This window comes from Theropithecus gelada, chromosome 16, assembly GCF_003255815.1.
Source record: "Theropithecus gelada isolate Dixy chromosome 16, Tgel_1.0, whole genome shotgun sequence".
NCBI classification, from domain to species: domain Eukaryota; kingdom Metazoa; phylum Chordata; class Mammalia; order Primates; family Cercopithecidae; genus Theropithecus; species Theropithecus gelada.
In genome coordinates, this window is record NC_037684.1 from 5,118,790 (window position 1) to 5,144,603 (window position 25,814).

Sequence of the window (25,814 nt, forward strand, 5' to 3'; positions counted from 1 at the left end):
GTGCGTGCGCAGCCTGAGTATTTCCACACAAATTAAAGTTAGTAATCCTGAATAATTTATCTAAGACTAGTTTTCTGTTAAATTGTTTTCAGTTATCTCAAAGTCGTCTTTTTTTTATTTGTATTTTTATTTTTGAGATGCAGTCTTGCTCTCTCATCCAAGCTGGAGTGCAGCGGTGCAATCTTGGCTCACTGCAGCCTCCACCTCCCAGGTTCAAGCGATTCTCCTGCCTCAGCCTCCTGAGTAGCTGGGATTGCAGGCACCTGACTAATTTTTGTATTTTTAGTAGAGATGGGGTTTCACCATGTTGGCCAGGCTGGTCTTGAACTCCGACTTCAAACGATCTGCCAGCCTTGGCCTCCCAAAGTGCTGGGATTGCAGGCGTAAGCCACCGTGCCCTGTCAAAGTTGTCTTTTTTATAGTTGGTTGTTTAAAGATTCCAACGAAGTCCACACATTGCATTTGGCTTAATGTCTCTAAAAGAGTCTCCTTTAAGGAGTGATTTTTGTTATTTGTTTGAAACAAAAGTGTTAGGATTTTAATTTTTTTGTAGATTAGAACCATCAGAGAGCCTTGAGGAAAACCAGCGGAACCTCCTTCAGATGACTGAAAAGTTCTTCCATGCCATCATCAGTTCCTCCTCAGAATTCCCCCCTCAACTTCGAAGTGTGTGCCACTGTTTATACCAGGTATGCTTACAGTTAGAGATTACCATTATTAATCTAAAGTTAAATTATGAAGAATGCTTTATCAAAGAAGGATCTAGCTGCTGATGGTGTGTGGTTAACTATAATACTGAGTGAGTTTGGGTGAATAACACATTGAGAATTGTTGTTGGAATTGTCTTTGAAAAAACTTAAATATTACTTAGGCAACAGTTTGAAGTAAGAGAAGACTTTAAAATACTAAATTTTCCTTGCATTGGGAGCAAGTTTAAAATGCAGTGAATCCACTGGATGTGATGGGTGTGACTGAAATGAACATATTATGGATTTTTGTTGTTGTCGTCTATTAACCTAAATTATTTACAGGGTGTTTCACAGTTAAGGCGGGTCTCCTCCTCGCTTTTTTACCTTGTGAATTGCTTGATCATCTGTGATTTTGGTTTCTTCATTAATGTGTAATTAGTTTGTGTCAGGTTTTCCCAGGATAGACTGATTGTTCTGTTTATTTTATGTAGCATGTTTCTTAAAAGAGATATTGCATCATCATCATTCAGACCAAATTACTAGACTTTCTAACATTAGCGCTGCAAGTAATGCATCTGAATTCAGAAGATAGCCGTAGTCATGGCCTTCTTTTTGAAGGAATTAGGTCTATGATCTTTTATGCCTTCTACTGTGTTTTTGAATTGCACATTGCAGTTTTAGGAATTATTTATTCCAAGGGAGATCCTGCAAATGCACATTAGCCTTTTGGAAACTATGGTTCTGGAAGAAACATTAGTGGGTCTGGAATTTGGGGTAGGGGTGGGTATAAGGTAAATACACAGTTATCAAAACCCATGTCTTTGTGTCTCTCTCTTTGCAGAGTCATCGCAGCCATTTGCTTTTTTTAGCACACGGCTTCAGTTGCTTAGAGACGTTAACAGCATCATTGAAATCACCATTTTAAAAGCTGTTTGAGGCTGCTCTATGTGAATTTTTTCCCCATTGCTATTTTTAAAGATGTATTTGTTCTATCTGTAAAAAAGCTTTTCACAGTATACCTAGATGATACAACATACTTAACATTGTCTCTCTTAATTTATCATGACTTTTCTGTCTTTACAAAAAGACTCAAAGAAACTTAGGAAAATCCTACATAATTTTTTCAGCTAGTTAAATCTGACTCTAAAGGGTGGTTTAGTTATAATATGAAACTTAATACAGTGAATATCTTCTCTTAAGTTTGGGCTGTATTCAGGTGTCTCTTTAAATTTTATTTAGTAATTGTTCTATTGATGAAACTAGGCAGACAGGAAATAGGACATATTAAAAATAGTCTGGGTTGACTTCTTGGTTGGCTTTGTGGTAACTGGTGTCAGAGAGCAAGTGGGTTTCTAAAATGACAGTGGCTTTGACTTTAGCTGGTTAAAAGTGAATGGGGACTGACTACATGATTACATGGTCTAGGAGATTGTAGTAGAATTTCTTCATGTGGTTGTCATCCTAAAAGAAAAATCTTTTTGTATCATCAGCAAACTTGGAGACCATTTCAAGACCATGATTCTGATAATGTAAAAGGAACAGGTCTTAGCACTTATTTAGTACTTAAGAAATATTTAATGAAGAAATAAATTTCCCCATCCCTCCCACCTAAGTAAACAAGATTCTTGCCAGCTTTCATAGCTGAGAAAGGAGGAAAATAGTGAAAATAGAAAATAGATTTTTAAACACTATATGTGGTGGTTATTAAACAGTATGTTATGCTTTTTAGAGCACTTCACAATAAAATATCCTATATTAATAACAAACCTAGATTATTATGTTAAAATTTCACATAAAATTATTATCTTTAAAAACATGAATTAAATGTGGTATTAGTGCATTGAGTATTGGGTAAAAGCATTGTTGAAGAGCAGAGACAGTATGTTGTGTTGTTATTAAATAAGGCTTTATTTTTTAATTAGTAATTGGTAACATTTACTGATTAGAAAGAAAGATAGGGCCGGGCGCGGTGGCTCAAGCCTGTAATCCCAGCACTTTGGGAGGCTGAGATGGGCAGATCACGAGGTCAGGAGATCGAGACCATCCTGGCTAACACGGTGAAACCCCGTCTCTACTAAAAAATACAAAAAACTAGCCGGGCGAGGTGCCAGGCACCTGTAGTCCCAGCTACTCGGGAGGCTGAGGCAGGAGAATGGCGTAAACCCAGGAGGCGGAGCTTGCAGTGAGCTGAGATCCGGCCACTGCACTCCAGCCTGGGCGACAAAGCAAGACTCTGTCTCAAAAAAAAAAAAAAGAAAGAAAGAAAGATAGGAAAAACGCTTTGGTCTCAAGATAGTATTTTATTGAGTCTGCTCCCCAAACCTAGTTTTTTTCCTTTTCATTTGCTCTTTTTTTTTTATTTGTCTTCCCTCTTCTGACTTCTTCTTGCCCCTTTGCCTTTGGCAGTAACACAAGTGTAGCTTCCTGCCCTTCTGTGTTCTGCCTGGAGGGATAGTAGTCCCTTGGCTCCTGCTTTGGGACTTACTGGGGAAATGTTGAAAGGGAAATGAGTATATTGCTAGCTGATAAACTTCCCTGGACTTTAGCCCCTTTTTTGAGTTCATATCTTGGCCTTTAAGCCTTTTAAAATCATGCTTTAACCAGCTGTATTACTTTATATACCTTCCTTCCTTAGTTGACTGATTAAGGTTATATAAGAATAGCCAACTGTGAACATGTGTCAGATTTATAATTAAATCATTTTCTCATGTGTTGTTTTCACTTCTCCTGATGGTTTTAGAATAAAGATAAAATAATTCCCAGAGTGCATATTCTCTTATGGTGAGAGAATTCTAAGAACTAATTTATGATTCTAAATAAATCTCACCTTTTTTCAGTAAATCTCCTTCTCCAAACTGAAGTAGTTTACACAAATTTTTAAGGCTATAAATGATAGTTATATACCATGGTTACTAGTACATTTGTATATAGTCCAAAGTTTGAAACAAAGCTCGGTGAGCTAAGGGGCTGTGTCTTCTTGTTTTACTGCTATTTCCCAATGCCTAGAATGGTATTTGACATTTGGGTGCACAATAACTGCTTGGATAGATGAATGGGTGGGTGGATGAATGGATGTCTAACTAACTTAAAGCCCAAGTTATGGTTATGGTGTTGGATGCCCAGAATTCCTAGAATAAGATGCCATCTATTTGTGGATTAAATAATTCTGACATGGTTTTTGAAATATTTTAAAAATAATTATTCTGCCTAGGCTAGTCCTATCAAGAGTCTTTTAATTTTGAAAGAATTCTCTGGTCTAGAAAGAGCTCTGAGAGATGAAGCCAGTATGTGTCTGGAGTTTTGGGATTTTTTAGGTGGCCTTTTTTTTTTTTTTTAGATATTTTGATCAATGGTCAACTGTAATATGTGAAGTTTTAAGCAGGCCTACAGTTTTGTTCTGTAATTTTCTCTGCAGTTTCTTCACTTTAATAATATTAATGCTTCTTACTAGTTGAGCTGATAACCTTCTTCTCCCAAATGTTGCAGAGCTTTTAACCTCCTCTGATTAGAACCATTTCAGGAAGTAGCCTGCAAACATTGAAAAATAATGTGAAATGATAAGAGTAATCTTTTTTAGGGAGAGAGAGGTCTTTAATTCAGAATTTCTAAAGTGCATTTTTATATTTATCCATATAATTTTTATTTCTTTGTTCAATAGGATCTTAATTAAATGCCAGGTGTTGGAAAAAGAACTTAAAGTCAATTGAAGGATACACAGAGAAGAATTTTACATATCAAGAAAAAATTATGTAGACACAAATGTTTTTAGTGTGTGATCTACTTGTAATGAGTATTTTATATTAAATTTCTCAAAAGCTAGGAATTAACCAAAATGTAAATATTTAATATCCTCAAATTCACTTGGGGAGAGTTTTTCTGTGATTCATAGCCAGAAATAGTAGACATGATTGGGTCTCAACATTTCTTGCTGTTTTAGTGCTTGGCTTAAAAATGTAATAAAAATTAAAACCCAGAATTAAAATTCATTCCTCAAAATTCAGTTGATTTCTAATTTTTTGTTGATTCCATTTGTGTTACATTTTATGGTATAATTTTATGTACAAGCCAACATTGTTTTTGTTGCTGTATGTAGTCGGTGCTGTGACTTGTTTGTGCTCATCTCTGTTCTGTAGGCAACTTGCCACTCCCTACTGAATAAAGCTACAGTAAAAGAAAAAAAGGAAAACAAAAAATCAGTAAGTTTGGAGAACTTTTTACTAGCTGTTTCTTTCAAAGCAAAACAAAAATCTTTTGCTGTTTGTTAAGAATATCTTCACTTCAGCCTATTTGACCTTCACTGTAAAATCATTCTACTAATTCTGGCACAAAATAGCTTTCATTTCAATTAACCCTGGAATTAAGTTACATTGAAACATTCTCTGTGTTCCTTTGGTTTGATTTATCCCAAAGGCAATTTGTGGGCATTTGTTGCATTGGATATCCTTGGTCTAATTTTATTATTGTTACTTTTAAAATTATAAATGAATGCAAAGAAACTTAATTTCAAGGCCTTAGGAAATGCTGACTCTCTTCATTCTTGCTTCTTGTTTGAAGGTAATGTGAGTGGTTTCTTTTTCCAGAGATGACAGTGTTTCTTAATTGTTAGAAGTATATGGTGGGAAAGTGTCACTGTCTAAATCTTACCTAAAAGTTGCTAAATTTTATTTTTTTACTCTTCATATTTTTATCTAGGCAGTCCCAGGCATAATTTAGATATTTGTGCATAGTTTCCTAGAAATTTTAATGGTAAAACTACTTTTACCTCAAAAAAAAAAGGAGGTAAATGGTAAGATAGTATTTTTGAGATAAAAGAAAACTGAGTTTGTATGTGTAGAAAAACACATCATTCTGCAAACATAATGTGAATATACTCTCTGCTTCTATGAACTTGGCCTGATTTATTTAAAAGGAAGAAAATTATGAGAGTCATAATTATTTTCTTCCAGTGAATGGAATTTGTACAAAATATAACATGCATTCATTTAACATTTGCCATTATTTGTCAGAGTGACTTATCAGGCTGAGCCCTGTCTTTATTCATATAATCCAAATAATTGTAGAGTAAGATGTAAAGAAAACTTTTAGGAGTCAAGTAGGTAGTTTTCTTAAAAGGGTGTAATTTAGAATACAGTGTTCATCTGGTTTCATCTTTCATTCCTTTCAACTTTACATATAATAAAGCTTTATGGCAGGGCACAGTGGCTCATACCTGTAATCCCAGCACTTTGGGAGACCAAGGTGGGAGGATCTCTTGAGCCCAGGAGTTCAAGACCAGCTTGGGCAACATAGCAAGTCATCTCTACAAATATATATATATATATTTTTTCATTAGCCAAGTGTGGTGGTGTACTCCTGTAGTCCCAGCTACTCGGGAGGCTGAGGCAGGAGGATTGCTTGAGCCCAGGTGGTTGAGGCTGCAGTGAGCCGTGATTGTACCACTGTACTCCACCATGAGTGACAGAGTAAGACCCTGTCTCACAAAAATCTCACAAAAAAAGAAAAAGCTTTACATATGTTTCTAAGCTTTACATATAAATTGTCTAAGCGTTAAATATAGATTTTTAAAAATTCAAATCAAAATTTAAATTTATAGACATACTTTTGTTGTGTCCATTGAAGATTTTATTTTTGAGTATATTAAGTAAATTTGACTAGCTATGATCAAATTGATTGGATTATAAAGACGTTTCTAATGCTTCAGACTTCTAATTCTCAGTATATGTGAGTTAAACATAATGTACACCATCATCGTTGAAATTAATTTGCTGCTTCTAACACTCTTGTTCAGTGTTATACTAATGCCATTTTGTAGTGTATCACATAATTAAAATTCAGGCTTTCTGTGTTTCTCTAAAGCATGTTTTCTAGCCTTCCTAACACTGCTTTATTTATTAAGATTTTATCTAAAATTGTTTCTTGAAATGTTTTTTCTACTAGAGTTGTTTTCAAAAAAAATTTTTTTAATTTCTGAGTAATACTAAGTTTTGGAATATATTTCTCAGTACAGGTAATATGAGCTCCTCATGGAAACAAGGGGAATCTAATTGGTAATTTCAGATATTTTAGAGTACATTCCAAAGTATGAAGACAGTATACTCATAAATTTAAGTTGTTTTATGGAGTTGTGTGCTTTAACAAAATCTAATGATCTTTAAGAGCTGACTTTCTTTTTGGGTGTATGTATCATGGATTGGAATATGTAAAATATAGAGAGATGTGGCTTCTAGTATATAACTGTGTAGTCACATTACAGATAACTGTTTATTCTCAAACATATAGTGTATAATGAGGTTTACTTTGAAAGTTAACTGTCTGCCTAACTCAGGGAGAATGCAGTAACTAAGCATATATGGGTAGTAACGCTCTTGCTGAAGTGTAGTTTGTGACTGCATGCATTCACATTATGTGGTCAGCTTTTACCAGAGGAAGAAAGGGGACATTTGGCTGATAACGGGTCTCAACACACAGACTGGCCCAACTTTGACCTTTTATGCAGAATGTCTCTTGGATCCAAATTAGATTTTTATGAATTAAAAAACCAATAGAGCATGTATGTATTATGAGGTAAAATTACATTGGCATCAATTAGTGTTGAATGAAAAAAAAAGTCCTTTTATAAGTTGACTTATGAAACTTGTTATATAGCATTTTTATTGGTTTTTAAAATCAGTTTTTAGTTCCAAAATTATATTGATTCTGCCATCAGTGTGATACATATTTATATGATACATGAAACAGTATGTGTTCCTGAGGTGTGGATATTTTGGGTTTTAACATGAATTATTTTTAAAGATGTGGAAGATGGTAAAACTGTGGTACTTTTTGTAAATTTTACAATATTCTTTTGGGAAATCACTTAGTTTTTCATTAAATTCTGATGCTGAGTACCATTAAGTATAAATCAGGTGTAAATATGAGTCACACTTTAAAACTTCTTTGTGCTAGAGAAAACCAGTAAATAGCTACTTCCAAAAAAGTATTTTGTCTAATTGATGATAACCATTACAAATTTCCTTGTTCCTTCTCCACTCCCAGTGCTTCATTTTACTAGCGTAAAAAATGAAACAGTATTTTGAAAGCTCTCTATGTGTTTCACAGCAGGTTAACATTTTATAAACTAACTGGTTCTTTGAAAATTAAACTATGGCTTTTAGTTTTTTAAAAACCATTTTAGAATTTTAATGGGTTAAACTTATTAGATGCTAATTCTTTTAAAATAATCTATTTTAAAATAATTATAAAGTAATTTTTAATCCTTTTCCCTCCTGCTGACTCACTCCTTAAGGGCTTTAAAATGTTATAGGTTTGTTTTGTCTGCCTTTTTATATTTATTTATTTATTTATTTATTTATTTATTTATTTATTTTTGAGACAGAGTCTCTCTGTGTCACCCAGGCTGGAGTGCAGTGGCACAATGGCTCACTGCAACCTCCACTTCCTGGGTTCAAGTGATTCTCCTGCCTTAGCCTCCCAAGTAGTTGGGATTACAGGTGTGCGCCACCACGTCCAGCTACTTTTTGTATTTTTAGTAGAAATTGGGTTTCGCCATGTTGGCCAGGCTGGTTTTGAACTCCTAGCCTCAAGTGATCTGTCTGCCTCGGCCTCCCAGAGTGCTGGGATTACAGGTGTGAGCCACCACGCCCAGCCAGAGAGTTGTCTAAGATTAAAATTTGGGAGTTTTAGAAGAACCACTCAGTAGCAATGATGGTCTATGAATATTCTAAAATTATGTGAAGAATTTTGTGTGTGTGAATGCATACATTCATTTTTCTAACCTTTATCAGATTTCAGAGAGGTTCCTCATCCCCAGAAGGTTGAAACACCGTACTGGAATAGTTGAAGCACTCGAATTTTTTCTTAATTTTACATCTTTCTATAGTTTCAGCTAAAACTTCTGTGTCTAATTCTAAATTTATATATTTGAGCTAAAAATAAATGGTATTTAGGTTTTAAAGCCATTCTAATAAAGCAGCTATATTTAGTCACCTTCACCAGTTTCCGCTTATTTAAGAGTTAAGGTTGTTCTTCATGCAATAAACACTGTAACATAAAGAAAGCTTCCTGAACTACGTGTAGTGTAACTGAAGGTGGGACTATATTAGTTACAACTGACCTCTTTTTATCACCTCTTACAAATATTTTTTTCTCTAAAATCTAGTTTTTACTAACTTCCTATCAGAGATTATAGAAAGCTATTTTGAGATTATAAGCAGTGATAACGCATTTAAAATGTGGACTGCTTGAAGCACTGCATTGAACAGGGTGAAGTGAAATAATCCCGATTCTTTCCAGAGTTAATCTGGAGTCAGCCTATCATAATTTATGTCATAATTTCCTGTCATAACTTATGACAGGAAATATTTATTGAGGCATTGTGAAAAAAATAGCTACGTGATATTCTGCATGTAAATCTGGGACCCCCCCCACCAACATCCTTTGAAATGAAGGTTTATCCTTGGAATCGCAGATTATTGAGTGGAATGCTACAGTTTTGTAGTCACTGCTAGTTTAAACAGCAGTTAGCCACACTAAGCAAAAATAGCTGTAGAGATTAAAATGTTACATTAAGTGTTCTTTAAAAATACACATATATAGTATATATAAAAAATGTAAATTGTAAAATATAATTTTCATCTATAACATGATTTAAAGTAGGGGACACTGGGAAGGGATGGGGGCTGAACCAGTTTTATAGCACTCTTCCCAAGCTAAGGTACCTTTTACTTTATCTTAATGTAGAATGTTTTATAAAGGGAAAATAATCCATTTTTAATATTGGGTTCACATTGCTTTTCAGGCTGGACAACCATTTCTTGAGTTCTTAAATTATTTTTATTTGACAGAATTATAAATTGAGGTAGATATAGGGATTCTGTCTTCTGGTGAGATCCTTTTTTCTTTTAGGTCCCCAGGAATTCCCATCCCTCCATGGTTTAAATAATAGGTAGGTTCTTATATTATAAAGGAAGCTATGAAGAAAAGGAACTGGCAGTAACATTACTTGTAAGTAAGTTGTTTTTTTTTCCCTCAGGAATCTAAGATTTTGTTTTGTATATGGCCAGCATTTTTTTCTTAAATTCAGTTGTAACTGGTACACAACAAAATGTAAATATGTACTATCAAGTATAGGGTGTTTTGGGGGTGTGCTGTTGAAAATTTAGTTTCACCTTATAAAGTTGACCACACTTTCATGTCTGTTAATCTTAGTAAATTACGATCATCTTTGTGTGAAAATTTGGTCTGCTTTCATTACTCATCAAACTTGCGGTACAAGTGATGATACAGTGAAGATCTTTTTTCAGGTTTCTTCTACCCATCTCATCCATGAGGTTTTTCTTTCCTCTGAGATACCTTAATTGTACTTTAATATGATACAAGACTAGAATTGAGAGGAAACCATTTTCTCATGTTTTGGGAGAAGAAAAAAATAGAAATATGTCATTCATGAGGACTGATTGATTCAGAGTGTTTGTGCGAAGTTTGACCTTTGAACTCTTTGTTTTCATGTCCTTATTTTAATTCAGACCTTATACTCAATTCTCAACTCCTTGTTTTTAGGTGGTTAGCCAGCGTTTCCCTCAGAACAGCATCGGTGCAGTAGGAAGTGCCATGTTCCTCAGATTTATCAATCCTGCCATTGTCTCACCGTATGAAGCAGGGATTTTAGATAAAAAGCCACCACCTAGAATCGAAAGGGGCTTGAAGTTAATGTCAAAGGTGAATTATTTTGATAATCTAACTATCTTAAATTCCCTTTGCAACTAAATTTTCAGCTTTTCTTATAGTACTTCCTCTTACATTTATATTTGAAATACCCTATGGTTTTCAGTTATGTGTTTTTGTTTTATTTTGTTTATATTACAAAGGAATTCATTAGGTACCTGATGGACCTTATTTTCATGAGAAAACATGTTGTTATAGCAGATGTCTTGTGTTATGAAGATCTTTTTTGCATAATCATTCTAGACATTCTGAAACAGACTAGAATGTAGACTATAGGATTTTTTTAAAAAGGCATTGAACATTTTTAATACGTATTTTTACATGTAAATATAATAATTGTATTTGGGAAGGATAGAAACACTACCTAAAATAAGTTATAGAATGAGGAATGATTAATTTTTAAGTACTAGCAGAAATATCAATGAGAAAATTCATGCTTTTAAAGAATATATTAATGTATAGACTTCATACAATAAATAATCTGATTATTTATAACCCTGTTTTATTGTATAGATACTTCAGAGTATCGCCAATCATGTTCTCTTCACAAAAGAAGAACATATGCGGCCTTTCAACGATTTTGTGAAAACCAACTTTGATGCAGCACGAAGGTAATTTACTTGCCACTTATTCAGTTGCTCTGTTTGGATCAAATATTTTCAGTTTCATATAAGTCCATGTACCTGTTTTACATGAAGTTCCAGTGTAGGTTTTTTTCTTTTCCTGCTCTAGGTCAAGACATAACTTGTCTTATTTTATTTTACTATAAAAGACAGTCATGAAATAAAATAATATTTTTTATAATTTGATAGTGATTTTCATATTTGAAAACCAAGAGGGATTTTTGACATGTCTGGTTAAATAAAGGATTTGAGGATGGTTCAATATGGGGACAAGGAAGAAGTAGGATTCTTTTTATTTAAAACTAAAACCATGGTATCAATAATACATAACAATGTTTAATAAGGTTTTTTTGATGTTAGAGTATTTGTGGTACTTAAATTTGGAAGTGTATCTAAACTAAAATGTTATTCTTTAAACCAAGTAAAGCAAACACGTAAGATTTTGTTTATGAGAAACTGAACTTTATGATTGTAGAAAACTTTTCTGCTAGATTTCCATAACTAGTTATTTCACTTTATTTCTCTGAGTTACTGGTTTATCTGTAAAGTGGGAATAAAGTCTTTGCCTGAGTTGTTTTTAGAGGGAAAAAAATGAGATAATTCATAAGAAAGTGTTTTGTAAATTTTATGTCTGGAATTCTGCTTTTCATGTAGTATGAATCTAATTGATCCTCATCATCTAAGCTAGGCTTGTACAACTCTCTCTTCCAGTTTATCATCATTGTAGTTGTTACTGACTGCTTTTCTGTTAGGGAAACTTGAGTTTAAAAGGTATATTGCTGAATGACAAGCCATGTTGGAAAGAGAGTGAATGTCAGCATAGGATTCATATTCTGGCACTCTGAGTACCCATACAAAGTTAAAAGGATCAAAGTTTTAATCCTGGCTCTGACAGGCTATGTATCTTTGGGGAAGTCTTTGTCTGGACCTTCATTTCCTTATCTGTAAAATACTAGCCTCTTTCCGAAGTTTCATCCATCTCAATTTTGTTGTTAAACTTCAGAGCCTACTTTGAAGCTGAAGCCAGGTATCAGAAATGGAAAGCCAACTTTCTTCTTGTCCTTTTTGCTTTGTCTGATGTCAAGTCACATTTTGGGAACAAGCCCTCCATATTTGTAATCTCAGTTACTTCACAAAGTTACTTCATATAAATTTAATTCAAACATAAGTCTGGGTGTATCTGGTATTGAAAATTCTAATAACTTTGCATTTTTGAAGGTTTTTCCTTGATATAGCATCTGATTGTCCTACAAGTGATGCAGTAAATCATAGTCTTTCCTTCATCAGTGACGGCAATGTGCTTGCTTTACATCGTCTACTCTGGAACAATCAGGAGAAAATCGGCCAGTATCTTTCCAGCAACAGGTAAGATTTCCCAGTCATGGGGATAGTGAATACTCTCTGTTTAAATTTAGATTAATAAAATTATTGGTCATGAATAGTGCTTTTTACTTTGCATCTTCTTGGACTAAGAATTATGGTTTAGAAAGAGAAAGATTCTTCTTTTCAAAAAAATACAAACAAAAGGTTAAGTCATATTAAATAATCAAGAAACCTACCTAGGTTCCAGTGGTTATTATTATTATTTTTTTGTCAAGTTAAGAAATCACAGATTCGCTCTTTGGGTTTTTATGGCTTGCAAACTGTCATAGACCCAGAGAAGTTCAAATTAGCGTTGGCATTTGAATCTGAAGAACAGCTAATTCGTAGGAATTCAGTAATTAAAATATTGTCAGCGTTTTAATTCTATGATAAACTCATTTGTGATACTTTAAGTATATGCAATAAAGCTTTGTATAGAAAATACCAGCCTGACATGGTGGCTCACGCCTGTAATCTCAGCACTTTGGGTGGCCTAGGCAGGCAGATCACCTGAGGGCAGGAGTTCGAGATCAGCCTGGCCAACATGGTGAAACCCTGTCTCTTGTAAAAATGCAAAAATTAACTGGGCATGGTGGCAGACGCCTGTAATCCCAGCTACTTGGGAGACTGAGGCAGAAAAATCGCTTGAACCGGGAGGCGGAGGTTGCAGTGATCCAAGATCGTGCCATTGCACTCCAGCCTGGGCCACAAGAGCTAAACTCTATCTCAGAAATAAAAAAAAAAAAAAAGAAAATGCTTAAAAATTGAAATTATTAATTTGGGCATTGTTTCATTAATCTTGGTAGTCTCTTGTGTATCATAAATTACTTGCTATCCCATCTAGTTATATAAACTTGTAAAGAGACCAAATTCCTATGTATGAGGAGTCCCTAACAAAGGAAAAATGAGTTCAGATTATTTTTAAATGCCAATAAAAATGGTTAGCACATTCACGGGAAAAGTAGTGGACTGTGAAGCTAAGGGTAAGCAATTGGGAGAAGGGAGTTTAAATGACAGGGCATTTTCATCTTTTATGAGTTATTAATGGATTGAAGTAAACATGGTCCTGAGGTCTTTTTGGTGCTGTTTACAAATCAGCAGAGACCACCAGCTGACAGTAAAAGGAAAAGCAACCAGTTACAAGTTAAAGAAATGTGTAGCGCAAAATGTGAACTGCTAATTTTTTTTCTAAGTAGTTTGCTGTATCTAGGGATCATAAAGCTGTTGGAAGACGACCTTTTGATAAGATGGCAACACTTCTTGCGTACCTGGGTCCTCCAGAGCACAAACCTGTGGCAGATACACACTGGTCCAGCCTTAACCTTACCAGTTCAAAGTTTGAGGAATTTATGACTAGGTAAAGTACAACCTTGAAATAGTTGATTGCATTCTTTTTGTTTGAGAAGCAGAGTTTGCCCACCAGGCCACTTGTTAGATATGATAGAAGACTATGAGGAAAGATGTATTTAATAATCACATTGCCATGTTTGGGGATCCAACTATATATTATTTATATATATAGGGTGTGTTTTTTATATGTTGATTGTCATAACAATAGTAACAAATCATATTTTATCATCTTGCTTTCATAAGTTTTCACATTTAGTGCTTACCAGGGAGTGAAGACAACATTATTTTCAAATTATAGTTAAGGAAGACGCAACTCAATGTGAATAATTGACTTGCTTAAGATTCCACACCTGTTTCATAGGTCTTTTGGTTTTAAGTGAAGGACTTTTCTACTACACTGTAACATTTTTCAGAACCCTCATAAAGGTTAATGGTTTTGACTTCTTTCAGATTAAGGTCCAGAAAATATAGTATACTTCAATATTGCTATAAAATTTCTGTGGACTTTTGTTTGAATCCCATTTAGTGGGATTTAGTTTGTGAACCAAAAGATCCTCATTGTTAGACACTTACTCTATGATGATACAATGGGAGTAGTTTGCTGAATCTTTTAAAGTACCTTTCACAGGACTTGATGCTTAATAAGTGCTCCTTGGTGTCTGTGAGTTGAGTGTTATGTTCATAGTTTGTGCCAAAACAGAAAAAACAGGATCTGATGATGAGAAGTTAAAGATTTGTATATAATATGCCTTGAATTGTAAGTGCTTGTTATTAGTTGTATTGCATATAGGTCATGGTTTTGTATATATAAATCCAAACCAATGATACTGTTAAAAGAATATATGAATATATGAAAGAATATATAAACATAAGAATGTATGGGTATATAATGTCCTTTCCAAATTAATTTTTATTTTTAGCTCTATTAGATTTTTCTCAGTGCAACAAATGTTTATTCCTGTGTAATTAAGGGCATATTTTCCATACAGAATATTCACATTACCTAACTGAAAATTATATACTACAAAAATATAATACTATTTTTAGGCCAGGCATGGTGGCTAATACCTGTGATCCCAACATTTTGAGAGGCCAAGGCAGGAGGATTGCTTGAGGCCAGGAGTTCAAGACCAGCCTGGACAACATAGCAGGACTCTATCTCTACAAATAATAGAGTATTAACCAGGTGTGGTGGTGTGCACCTGTGGTCCCAGCTACCTGGGAGGCTGAGGTGGGAGGGTTGCTCGAGGATGCTGTGAACTGTGATTGCACCACTGCATTTCCAGCCTAGGTGACAGAATGAGACCTTGTCTATGAAAAAAGAAATGAGTAAAAAAAAAATAAGTAAATATAAATATAAAAATGAATGAATCAAAACAATTTTAAATTTGACATCACTGAGGACATCCTAGCCATTTTTCTAGGAAACTATTTTTATCACTCCTTTTTTTCTAAGATCCTACCTTCCCTTACAAAGCAATCTTTTGTGCTTTTGAAGATTAAGTGATCCAATATGTATAATATACTTAGCGTACTATCTGGTACTTGTAAACTGTTTAATAAATGTTAGATCTTATTTTTGTTCTAAATTCCCACTGATGCTCTTGGAGACCCATTTTCTTTAAAAAAAAAAAATGAAGGTAGCTTTATAATATTTTCAGTTATTAAAAAAAATTATTAAATTACTCGATATAGAAATCTAAAGTGGAAAGTAAAAAAAATAAAAATTGTTTATCCTCCCTGTCAGAAATAATTCAGTTAACGTTTGCTGAATAGTCTCCCAGTCATTTATCTATGCACATGTATAATTATTTCTCCTATCAAATGATATCTAGGTTGTTTCCATTAATATTTTTAAAATTCTGACCTGGTACCAGCAGCACGATGGGCTGAGCTAATGCAATCTCTTTCCCAAGACATAAGACTCAGAAATACTAGGTATAAAAGAAAATATGTATAGTTTAAAAAATTTTAGGCCGAGTGCGGTGGCTCTTGTCTGTAATCCCGGCACTTTGGAAGGCCGAGGTGGGTGGATCACCTGAGGTCAGGAGTTGGAGACAAGCCTGGCCAAAATGGTGAAACCTCATCTCTACTAAAAAAAAAAAAAATATATATATATATTTTTATATATATATATTTTATATTTTTTATATATATATATTTATTTTATATATATATTTATTTTATATATATATATATTTTATATATATATATATATATATAAAAGCTGGGTGTGGTGGTGGGCACTTGTAATCCCAGCTACTTGGGAGGCCAAGACAGGAGAATCGTTTGAACCCTGGAGGCAGAGGTTGCAGTGAGCCGAGATCGCGCTACTGCACTCCAGTCTGGTCAACAAGAGCGAAACTCCGTCTCAAAAAAAAATAAAATTTATAGCTGAAGCTAGTTTCTAAGCAAATTACCTAGCATACAGTCAGTACAGACAGATAAATGGAAAATATGAAAGAGGTTAAGAGATGCAGAAGATAGAATGAGAAGGTCCAAAATATGTCTAGTAGGTGTTCCCTAGAAATAGAGCTCAGTGAGAATGGGGAGAAGTAATATTTGAAAGGCTAATGGATGGATGTTTTCTGGAGTTGATGAATGACGTGTATCTTGAGGTTAAAGAAGCACACTGGGCCGGGCGCGGTGGCTCACGCCTGTAATCCCAGCACTTTGGGAGGCCGAGGCGGGCGGATCACGAGGTCAGGAAATCGAGACCATCCTGGCTAACATGGTGAAACCCCGTCTCTACTAAAAATGCAAAAAATTAGCCGGGCGAGGCGGCGGGCGCCTGTAGTCCCAGCTACTCGGGAGGCTGAGGCAGGAGAATGGGGTAAACCGGGGAGGCGGAGCTTGCAGTGAGCGGAGATCGCGCCACTGCACTCCAGCCTGGGCGACTAAGCGAGACTCTGTCTCAAAAAAAAAAAAAAAAAAAAAAAACAAAGAAGCACACTGAGTCTTGAGCAAACTATATAACAATTAAACCAGGCTTTAATACATATGGGAACATAACATATGGTAAAACTGGTATTCAAAATCGAGATTAGGGTGGCCTTTCAGTAAATGGTGTTGATACAACTGAGTAATGATCTGGAAAAATACTTTCATACCATTTATGATAGACTCCCATAAATCAAAAAAGCATGAGCAAAGCTAAGGCCTTTTTCATCCATTCAAAATCCATAAACTAGAAAAGATTGATAAAATGAATTCATTAAAAAATCATAAACTTCTGTCTGGGACAAAAACGTCATGAGTAAAAACAATCCTATGGTTAATATCCTTGTCCAATAGTTCTCTTAGAATAGTCCTAAAAGTGCTTTTGTGGTTCAAAGAGTAGTACCTTGAAATTTTTGGTGCATGTTGCCAAATTACCCTTTAGAATGCCTGTTGCTTTTAAAATATTTTTTCATTTTAGTATTTTATTGTTTATCCAGTTAGAGACTTTTTTTTACATACTCAGTAGACAACATAAAGCCTCATAGTTACTCTGTTCTTTTTCTTTTAGGCATCAGGTACATGAAAAAGAAGAATTCAAGGCTTTGAAAACGTTAAGTATTTTCTACCAAGCTGGGACTTCCAAAGCTGGGAATCCTATTTTTTATTATGTTGCACGGAGGTAAGACATACTATGTTTTGGTGTCCCTTAACAGAATTTTTTAAATTATAGCAAGAGATGGCAAGTTTGGTTTTTCCTAGTTGACTTAACAGGAATTGAAGACAAGTTTACCTGGGAGCATATAGCAGGATAAATAGCCTGCCTTTCCTAAAATGATGGTCAGTATCTAGTAGCTGCTTTTGATACTACCCCTTTCATACTGGTTTCTCTGTCCTACATCATTTTTTAAAATACTGCCTGCCAAGAGTCAAAAATTACCAAGAGTTAAAAACCCACAAAGAATATGTTGTTTTCAAGTATATTCTGATTAAATAGTACTCACAACATGATAACCGGGAACTTTTTTTAAAGGAAGAAATAAAACTGTAAAAGCCTATTTCTGAGAACTTTTAAAAATGTGCTGTGTAAGATGGCATCGGGGTGATTTAGAAAATAATTCAAAGGAGTGGTGGAAAATACCTGTGAAGATGGTGCAGGGGGTGGCCTGGAAAATGGTTCTTGTTCATGCTGCCCTCAGTTGAGGCTAGTTCCTAGAAAGCCTTTCTGGAAATGTTGTGAGCTCTTCTTTAATAATAGGTATGATGCTTGCCTTGCTTTCCCTACCATTGTCTTTTCTTTCTTGCCTCATTTTACCTTCCTTTTGAAAACTCATCTGTGACATTATTTCGTCAGTTTGACTTCTTCGCATTTACCATGACATACATTCATGGTAATTGAACCTTAGAGACAACATGATATGTAGAGAAACCACTGACTTTGGAATCTCAAGGACCATGTTTAGACTTACTTCTGCTACTCATTAGTTGTAGACTTAATCTTTACCAGTTTCCTGAATTTAACAGTATTTAACATCCATGACCATTAAGTTAGTAGACTTACATTGTTAGTCAACTTACTAGCCACAGGTGGCAGTGTGTGGGAAACAAATTGAGGTTGAGAAATAGTAGAGAGATGGTGAAGGAAGATCAGTGGAAGATGGGAAACTTGTCTAATTGGGTAATTCAGATAGCCTTAAGACCAAGAAGTCCAAAGGACTGGAGCATTAGGGAATCAAGAAAGTAAGAAAATTGCATTGAACCTCCCCCCGCACCCCCCTGCCCTTTGACAACTCTAAGTAACCCCTCCTCACCTTCCCATGAAAGACCTCTCTCCAGCTCTCATCTCAGTTGCCATTTCTAAATTGCCTAAGATCATTTTAATTTTCGTTTGCACTTGAGATGAACCATATTTGTATTCTAACCCCAACCTTTAATACAACCAGGATATTTTTACTTTCCCTTTGTTGTCTAAGTAAAAAGCAAACATTGTAAGGGAGGTAGCAGACGTGTATCCCTGTCTTCTTTAAAATCTTATTAGTTTACAAATAGCAAAGATTTATGGTAAACAAAGCTGGGTTTTTTTTCAGGATCAGAAACTATTATATTTGTATTCTTGCTCTGTGGTGATCTAGCAAAAACTAAAGGAAAGCAGATTGGACCTGCTACAGATCCCTTAGTGAGATTCAATCAGTTAGGTTTCCATGAAACCTATTGAGTGTTGTGGCTTAAGAGTGCTAAGAATTCTCAGCTCTGCTGCTTATTAGCTGCATTTTTTTTTTTTTTTTTTTTTTTTGAGATGGAGTTTCACTCTTATTACCTAGGCTGGAGTGCAATGGTGCGATCTCGGCTCACTGCAACCTCCACTTCCTGGGTTCAAGTGATTCTCCTGCCTCATCCTCCCGAGTAGCCGGGATTACAGACATGCACCACCATGCCTGGCTCATTTTGTATTTTTAGTAGAGACGGGGTTTCACCATACTGGCCAGGCTGGTCTCAAACTTCTGACCTCAGGTGATTTGCCTGCCTCAGCCTCCCAAAGTGCTAGGATTACAGGTGTGAGCCACGGCACCTGGCCTTAACTGCATAATCATAAATATAAGTTTATTTTTCCAAATCTGTTGCTTCATCTGTTAAAGCTGGGGTGTGTGCTTATAAAAACTGTCTACCTCTCCTATAAAGTGTTTTTTGACCTGTAAAGTTATGTAAGGAGTAAATTTGAGATTTTCTTTTTTTCTTTCATTCTTTTTTTGGGGAATATGGCACTGTCAGTTTCAGATTTTCAATCCTTTTAGTTTCTTACTTAGACCTACTGGAGCTCCTCCTGGCCTTCATTTTTACCTGGTGTGACAGATGAGTACACAGTACATCAGAGCAGAGCATCCATTTACTCCATTATGAAGGTCTTGTCTGTCTGTATGCCATCAGTTTTGTCAAAGAGCACTTGGGTTTGACTTCTTTTGATATTCCTGCGTTTCTGGGGCTTAGACAACCATGTGTTAAGTGATGCTTTTTGAATTGTGGATTTTCTAATCTCCTTATAGATAGTCCACAGATGTTTCAGACTTGAAATGTCCAAAACTTAATTCAGTATATCTTCAAATCAACCTCCTCTTCACACCATATTTCTCTTAGTAGCATCATCATCCCTTCTAGTTCCCCATCTAGAGACCCTAATCATTTTAAATTCTTTCCTCTTACTTCTTTTATCTTTCTCATTGTTAGTCACCAAATCTTGGTTTTACCTGTGAGATCCTGGGCAATCAATTAAGTTATTCTAGTTATTATTGCAAAGCAGTCATTTGTATTTTCTCAAGAATAGCTTTTAGGAAAAGCATGAATTAGAGCAGAGCCTACCCAGATAAAGAGAACTAGATGACTGTGGTGCTGGAACTGGCTACGCTCTTTGACTGTCTCTTGGTTTTGTGTTCAACTCTTCCTCATGATTTTCTTCTTTCTGTATCCTTTCAGCTTTTGCCCCAGATAGTAACCCCTTCATTGTCTCAGTACTGCATGTCTGAAATTTTAGAAAGAAAATATGATTCAGCTAAAAAGTATCCCTGCTTGGCAGAAACTTTAATGTTAGGTTCTGGCCAGCCAGTTGATTTCTGGCTGCCCCTATGTCCAGTATGTGCTCCTGGCCCAGCAGTCATGTGATTCAAAATGTGACCACTTGGCTGTGCACAGTGGCTCGTGCCTGTAATCCCAGCACTTTGGGAGGCTGTGGCGGGCAGATCATGAGGTCAGGAGATCAAGACTGTCCTGGCCAACATGATGAAACGCCATCTCTACTAAAACACAAAAAATTAGCCAGGCATGGTGGCGCACACCTGTAGTCCCAGCTACTCGTTAGGCTGAGGCAGGGGAATTGCTTGAACCCGGGAGGCGGAGGTTGCAGTGAGCCAAGGTCGCACCACTTCACTCCAGCCTGGCGACAGAGCAAGACTCTGTCTGAAAAAAAAAAAAAAATGACACTCAGTGCTGTTTCTTCATCAGGCGCTGTTCTTAGGTATGTGTTTTAATTGTTTTGTTTTGTTTTGTTTTTGAGATAGGGTCTCACTCTGTTGCCTAGGCTGGAGTGCGGTGACACTATCATGGCTCACTGTAGCCTCTAGCTCCCAGGTTCAAACAGTTCTCCTGCCTCATATTCCCAAGTAGCTGGGAAGACAGGTGTGCGCCACCACAGCTGGCTAATTTTTCTTTTTATGTTTTTGTAGAGATGAAGTCTTGCTATGTTGCCCAGGCTGGGCTTGAACTCCTGGGCTCAAGCAATCCTCCTGCCTTGGCCTCCTAAAGTGCTGGGATTATAGATGTGAGCCACAATGCCTGGCCTAATTTTTTTTTTTTAGTTGGACCTTAATGGACTAATATTACTATTAGGTACCTTGGCAATGTCTTTCGAAACCATTTTCTCCCACTGCATTGCTGGAACTATCACTGTGTCTTACCTATACTAATGTAGCATTATTCTCCTCCTCCTTCATCCCCAGATGACTACTTCTAGGTAATCTTAACATTTCTTCTGGAGCCAGTTTCCAGTAGAAAGCTTGTCTCTCCCATTGACTCCCTGCATAAAGTCCAAGTTCTGTAGTCAAACATGCAAGGTAATTTTGGCCTAATTTACTTTTCTAATCTTTTCCTTCTATTGCATCCTATATACTTACGCTCTTGCCCTGTGGTAAAGTAGCATAATACGAGGACATTGTTGCAACATTGTTTATACAGTGGCAACAAAAAGGAAAACAATAGAGCTGTGTTTCGAAAGGGGGATTGTTGAATAAATGATGATACATTTATATTAGGGAATAATGCAGTGTGTTGATTTTGCTTGTTAAAAGTGACAGAAATGCAATTCAAATTTACGTGTGCCAAAAAGGAATTTACTGACTCATATGCCTAAGAAAATCAAGAGATGTACTAGTTTCTTGCATGACTAGATGCAGAGCTTTGAACAATATCATCTGCAGAACATTTGTCTTCTCTGGCTCTTAACTCTACTTTCTTTGTGTCAGTTTTATTCCCAAGCAGCTCCTCCCAAGTTTTGGCCAGTAATGGTTTGTGTTCTCCCAGCTTAACAATCCCAGTGGAAAAACACCTCTTTCTCAGTTTTGTGGTTTCAGCAAAAGTGGTTGGTCTTACTGGCCTGGTGTGAGTCACATGCCGATTCCTAAGGCAGTCACTATGGCAAAGGGGATGGAATTTCTTGGTTATCTAGACCTGGATCATGTGCCCCTTCCTGGAATGCAGTGGTAAAGCCAGCCCTATCCAAATTGCATGAACTAAAAGGAGGGCATAGGGGCAGGGTTTTCACAAAGGAAAATTGAATTGCTGTTACCAGAATGAGGAAAAATGGATGCTGGACAGGCAGAACTAGCAGAAGTCCTCTACATCCAGCTTTTAAAAGGCCCAGAAAGATGACTCTGACACTTACCTTACAAGGTAGACGACAATGTGTATGTGTACCTGCACATGTGTATGTGTAGACTGAGAAATGTATGAAATTATATATATTAACTGTTCACATTGCTTATCTCGGAAGTGTGATTGGAGGAGATAGAGGACCAATTTAATATTTCTGTTATTTATCTCTATGTTGTTTGGCTTGCCAGGAGCATATAGTGTTTTTGTAAGAATAATTAAAAATATAAAACCCCAAAGTGGCTGGACGTGGTGGCTCACACCTGTAATCCCAGCACTTTGGGAGGCCAACGCGGGGAAATCACTTGGGCTCAGGAGTTTGAGATCAGCCTAGGCAGCATGGTGAAACCCTGTCACTGCAGAAAAATACAAAAATCAACCATACGTGGTGGCATACACCTGTAGCCCCAGCTGTTCAGGAGGCTGAGGTGGGAGGATCACTTGAGCCTAGGAGGTCAAGGCTGCAGTGACCTGAGATCACACCACTGTACTCCAGCCTGGGCAACAGCCTGTCTGAAAGAATAAATTAAAAAAAAAAAAAAAAAAAACACAAAACCCAAGTTACAAAGAAGAGTTTTCCTCTTAGGAATATTGTGATACCTGGCAATTGCTTTTTGGGTGGTAGTAGTAAACAATGATAATAGCTGACATTTCCTAAGTGCTTTCCCTGCATCAGGAAACTGCATATTACATAATTTCTCATTTAATCCACATAATAACCTTCTGAGATATTATTAACAATTAATTGATGTGCATATAAACTGAAACCCAAACCTGGCTATCAGAATGATCTGGAACATTAAAACAAACATATCTGCAGCCCCACTTCCAAATCAAAATCTCAGGGGCAGGGCCTTATTTATATATTTAACAGGCACTGCAAGTGATTCGTTTATTACTAAAGTTTGTTTGGGAATCTCAGTGGGTCATGTATTTAATCCATGGTAGCACAACTAGTAAGAATCAGACGTAGATTTCAAACCTAAGTCAAAGCTCTTAACAAATGCACTATTAATCACATGCTTATTACTATTATAATTTTATGCTTGGGTAAATCTTTGTAGATGAGCATGAAAACCTAACCAACAGTTATGAGATATATTACTCTGGGGAAAATAAGTTCTCAATTCCAGGCATCTGATTTACAAATGATTTTTTGAAACATAAGACAAGAGTTTACTCAATATAAGATAATCTTGTCATTGGCACAATATCATTATACATTACAAAGGTTAGCAGAATTGGCACCTTTTCTTAGCGAAATGACATACTACTATTAACACATTCATGAAATATGTTCAGATGAATGTGTTATTTTGTAAAGCACTTTAGTTTATCAGATTAGCATTTTTTGTCTGTTTAACAAAAAATAAAATATAGACCGGGCATGGTGGCTCACACCTGTAATCCCAGCACTTTGGGAAGCCAAGCCTGGTGGATCACCTGAAGTCAGGAGTTTGAGACCAGCCTGGCCAACATGATGAAACCCCTCTACTAAAAATACAAAAAATTAGCCAGGCATGATGGTGCACGCCTATAATCCCAGCTACTCTGGAGGCTGAGGCAGGAGAATTGCTTGAACCTGGGAGGTGGAGGTTGCAGTGAGCTGAGGTCATGCCATTGCACTCCAGCCTGGGCAAAAGGAGTGAAACTCTGTCTCAAAAAAATAAAAATAAAAATGAAATACAAAAACAGCTTCCCCCATACCACTCCTTATCCCACACCCCCATCCCCTATCCCCTATCCTTCATCTCTGTTTCTCACTCGCTTTCTCACTGTCATGTGTGTGCTCTCTCTCACACACACACACACCCCACCTAAATAATTTCTTCTCTTACACCTTTAATATAAATATCTGAGTTTCAATTCAGTTTTGCAACCATTTAAAAGGCAAACATGGTATTTTGCTTCTTTCAGCATTTAATAATAAGGTAGTAAGTACATACTTTCCTCATATGGAAGGAAACCACCATATTAAGTTAATATTTGAACTTACACAATTATAATTTGCAAAAAAACAAATCAAGTTAATAATTTCTTAAGTAGTAAGTTGAAATAAATGATATTTTCCTAGCATGCTTGTCATTCAGCAGATAATAAGAAACTGAGATAAGAATGCAGGCAGTTGAAGTTCACTTCAGCCCGAGTGCAAGTGTACACAAAACAATAAAAATATTACATAGAAAATAAAGTGAACGTTGTCCATTGGATTGAGTATGGTCCTACCATTTGTCACAGTGCACATATTCATAGTTGTGGCTGTCTTTGGGGTCACTGCTGTGTTCAGACTTGTCTTGGAATTTGGAGTCATCTTGGGACTTGAGGTCATTTTGAGATCTAGGCTTGTCCCAGGATTGGTGTTCATTCTGGGATTGCTGCTACCATTTGTCACAGTGTTCATATTCATAGTTGTGGCTGTCTTTGGGGTCACTGCTATATTCAGACTTGTGTTGGAATTTGGAGTCATCTTGGGACTCGAGGTCATTTTGAGATCTGGGCTTGTCCCAGGATTAGGGTTCATTCTGGGATTGCTGCTACCATTTGTCACAGTGTTCATATTCATAGTTGTGGCTGTCTTTGGGGTCACTGCTGTATTCAGACTTGTGTTGGAATTTGGAGTCATCTTGGGACTCGAGGTCATTTTGAGATCTGGACTTGTCCCAGGATTGGTGTTCATTCTGGGATTGGTGCTCGTCCCAGTATTCAGGCTTGATACGGTACTGGATACTGCCACAGAATTTGAGGTTGTTGATGTTGAAGTTGTTCCCGGAATGTTAACAAACATGAAGAGCACGCCGATCAGTGATAGCTTGAACATCATCCTCCTCTGTTTCACAGTAATTAGATAATTTTAATTGAACACATGGATCACAAATAGGCAAGCATATATCCTTAATTGTGTTTATCAGTACATTTGTGTTATGTAAATGTTTGCTTTTTCACTGTTAGTGAACAAATAAAAAGCTTCCCTTTCTTTGTTGTCAACATCTGCTGACAGAAGACCTATTTTCTATTGAGGGCTACCAGCTGAAGGCAAAAACAATCCAAAGACTAAAAAAGAGCTTAATTGGCATTTTTCTATTTAAAAAAGGAAAAAAAACACTAGACATTCAATACAATAAATATGGGGGCTTGAGATCAGTATAGAGTAGGGTAGGGGCAAAGGCTGAGAGACAATTTGGGACAGTAGAGCAACAAAAGAAATAATGAAATTTTCTTATGACCTTTATTCCAACAATTTAAGGTTTTAGTTTAGGTCACAAATTAGGATATTACTTCTAAATATTTACTCCAGAGACTAAAGAGGTTAAACTGTAGGATTTCCCCAGTGCTGGGATGAGATTTTCTTCGTTAAAACAACAACAAAAAACTAGTAAGTTCATAGTTTTAAGATTTAGAAATGAGCAAAACCAACTCCTTCATTTTGTAAATGGGCTCAGACAAGGGACATAACTTGTCTGAGGGTGCATATCTAAAAATGACCCAAGCTAGAACTTAAGTCTGTGACTTAAAGCCCAAATTTTAACTGTAAAACTCTTAACATATATAGTAAAAGTTGCATTTGGCTCTAATATGTAATTGAGAACATTTCAAATTAATGTTACCTTTTGATATTTTTCTTTGAAGAGTAAGAATTCAGTCTTTCTCCAGTATCTATGGGGAATCTGATTTCTCACTCACTACATTCTATTTAAATATAATTAGTGAGGAAGTC

At 36.1% G+C, this 25,814-nt stretch overlaps 1 protein-coding gene across 2 annotated transcripts in view; it reads left to right on the forward strand.

Annotated features, from left to right (window-relative positions):
* Positions 1–25,814, forward strand: part of NF1 (neurofibromin 1) — a 292,160-nt gene that overhangs the window by 161,272 nt on the left and 105,074 nt on the right. Inside the window, exons 30-36 of one of the 2 annotated variants that reach the window (XM_025363565.1) lie at positions 554–689; positions 4,823–4,885; positions 10,248–10,406; positions 10,926–11,023; positions 12,254–12,400; positions 13,608–13,754; positions 17,256–17,366. In XM_025363565.1, coding sequence (XP_025219350.1) covers positions 554–689; positions 4,823–4,885; positions 10,248–10,406; positions 10,926–11,023; positions 12,254–12,400; positions 13,608–13,754; positions 17,256–17,366 — 861 coding nt within the window. The remainder of the gene's footprint in view (positions 1–553; positions 690–4,822; positions 4,886–10,247; positions 10,407–10,925; positions 11,024–12,253; positions 12,401–13,607; positions 13,755–17,255; positions 17,367–25,814) is intronic. The other variant, XM_025363566.1, reaches the window with a different exon arrangement.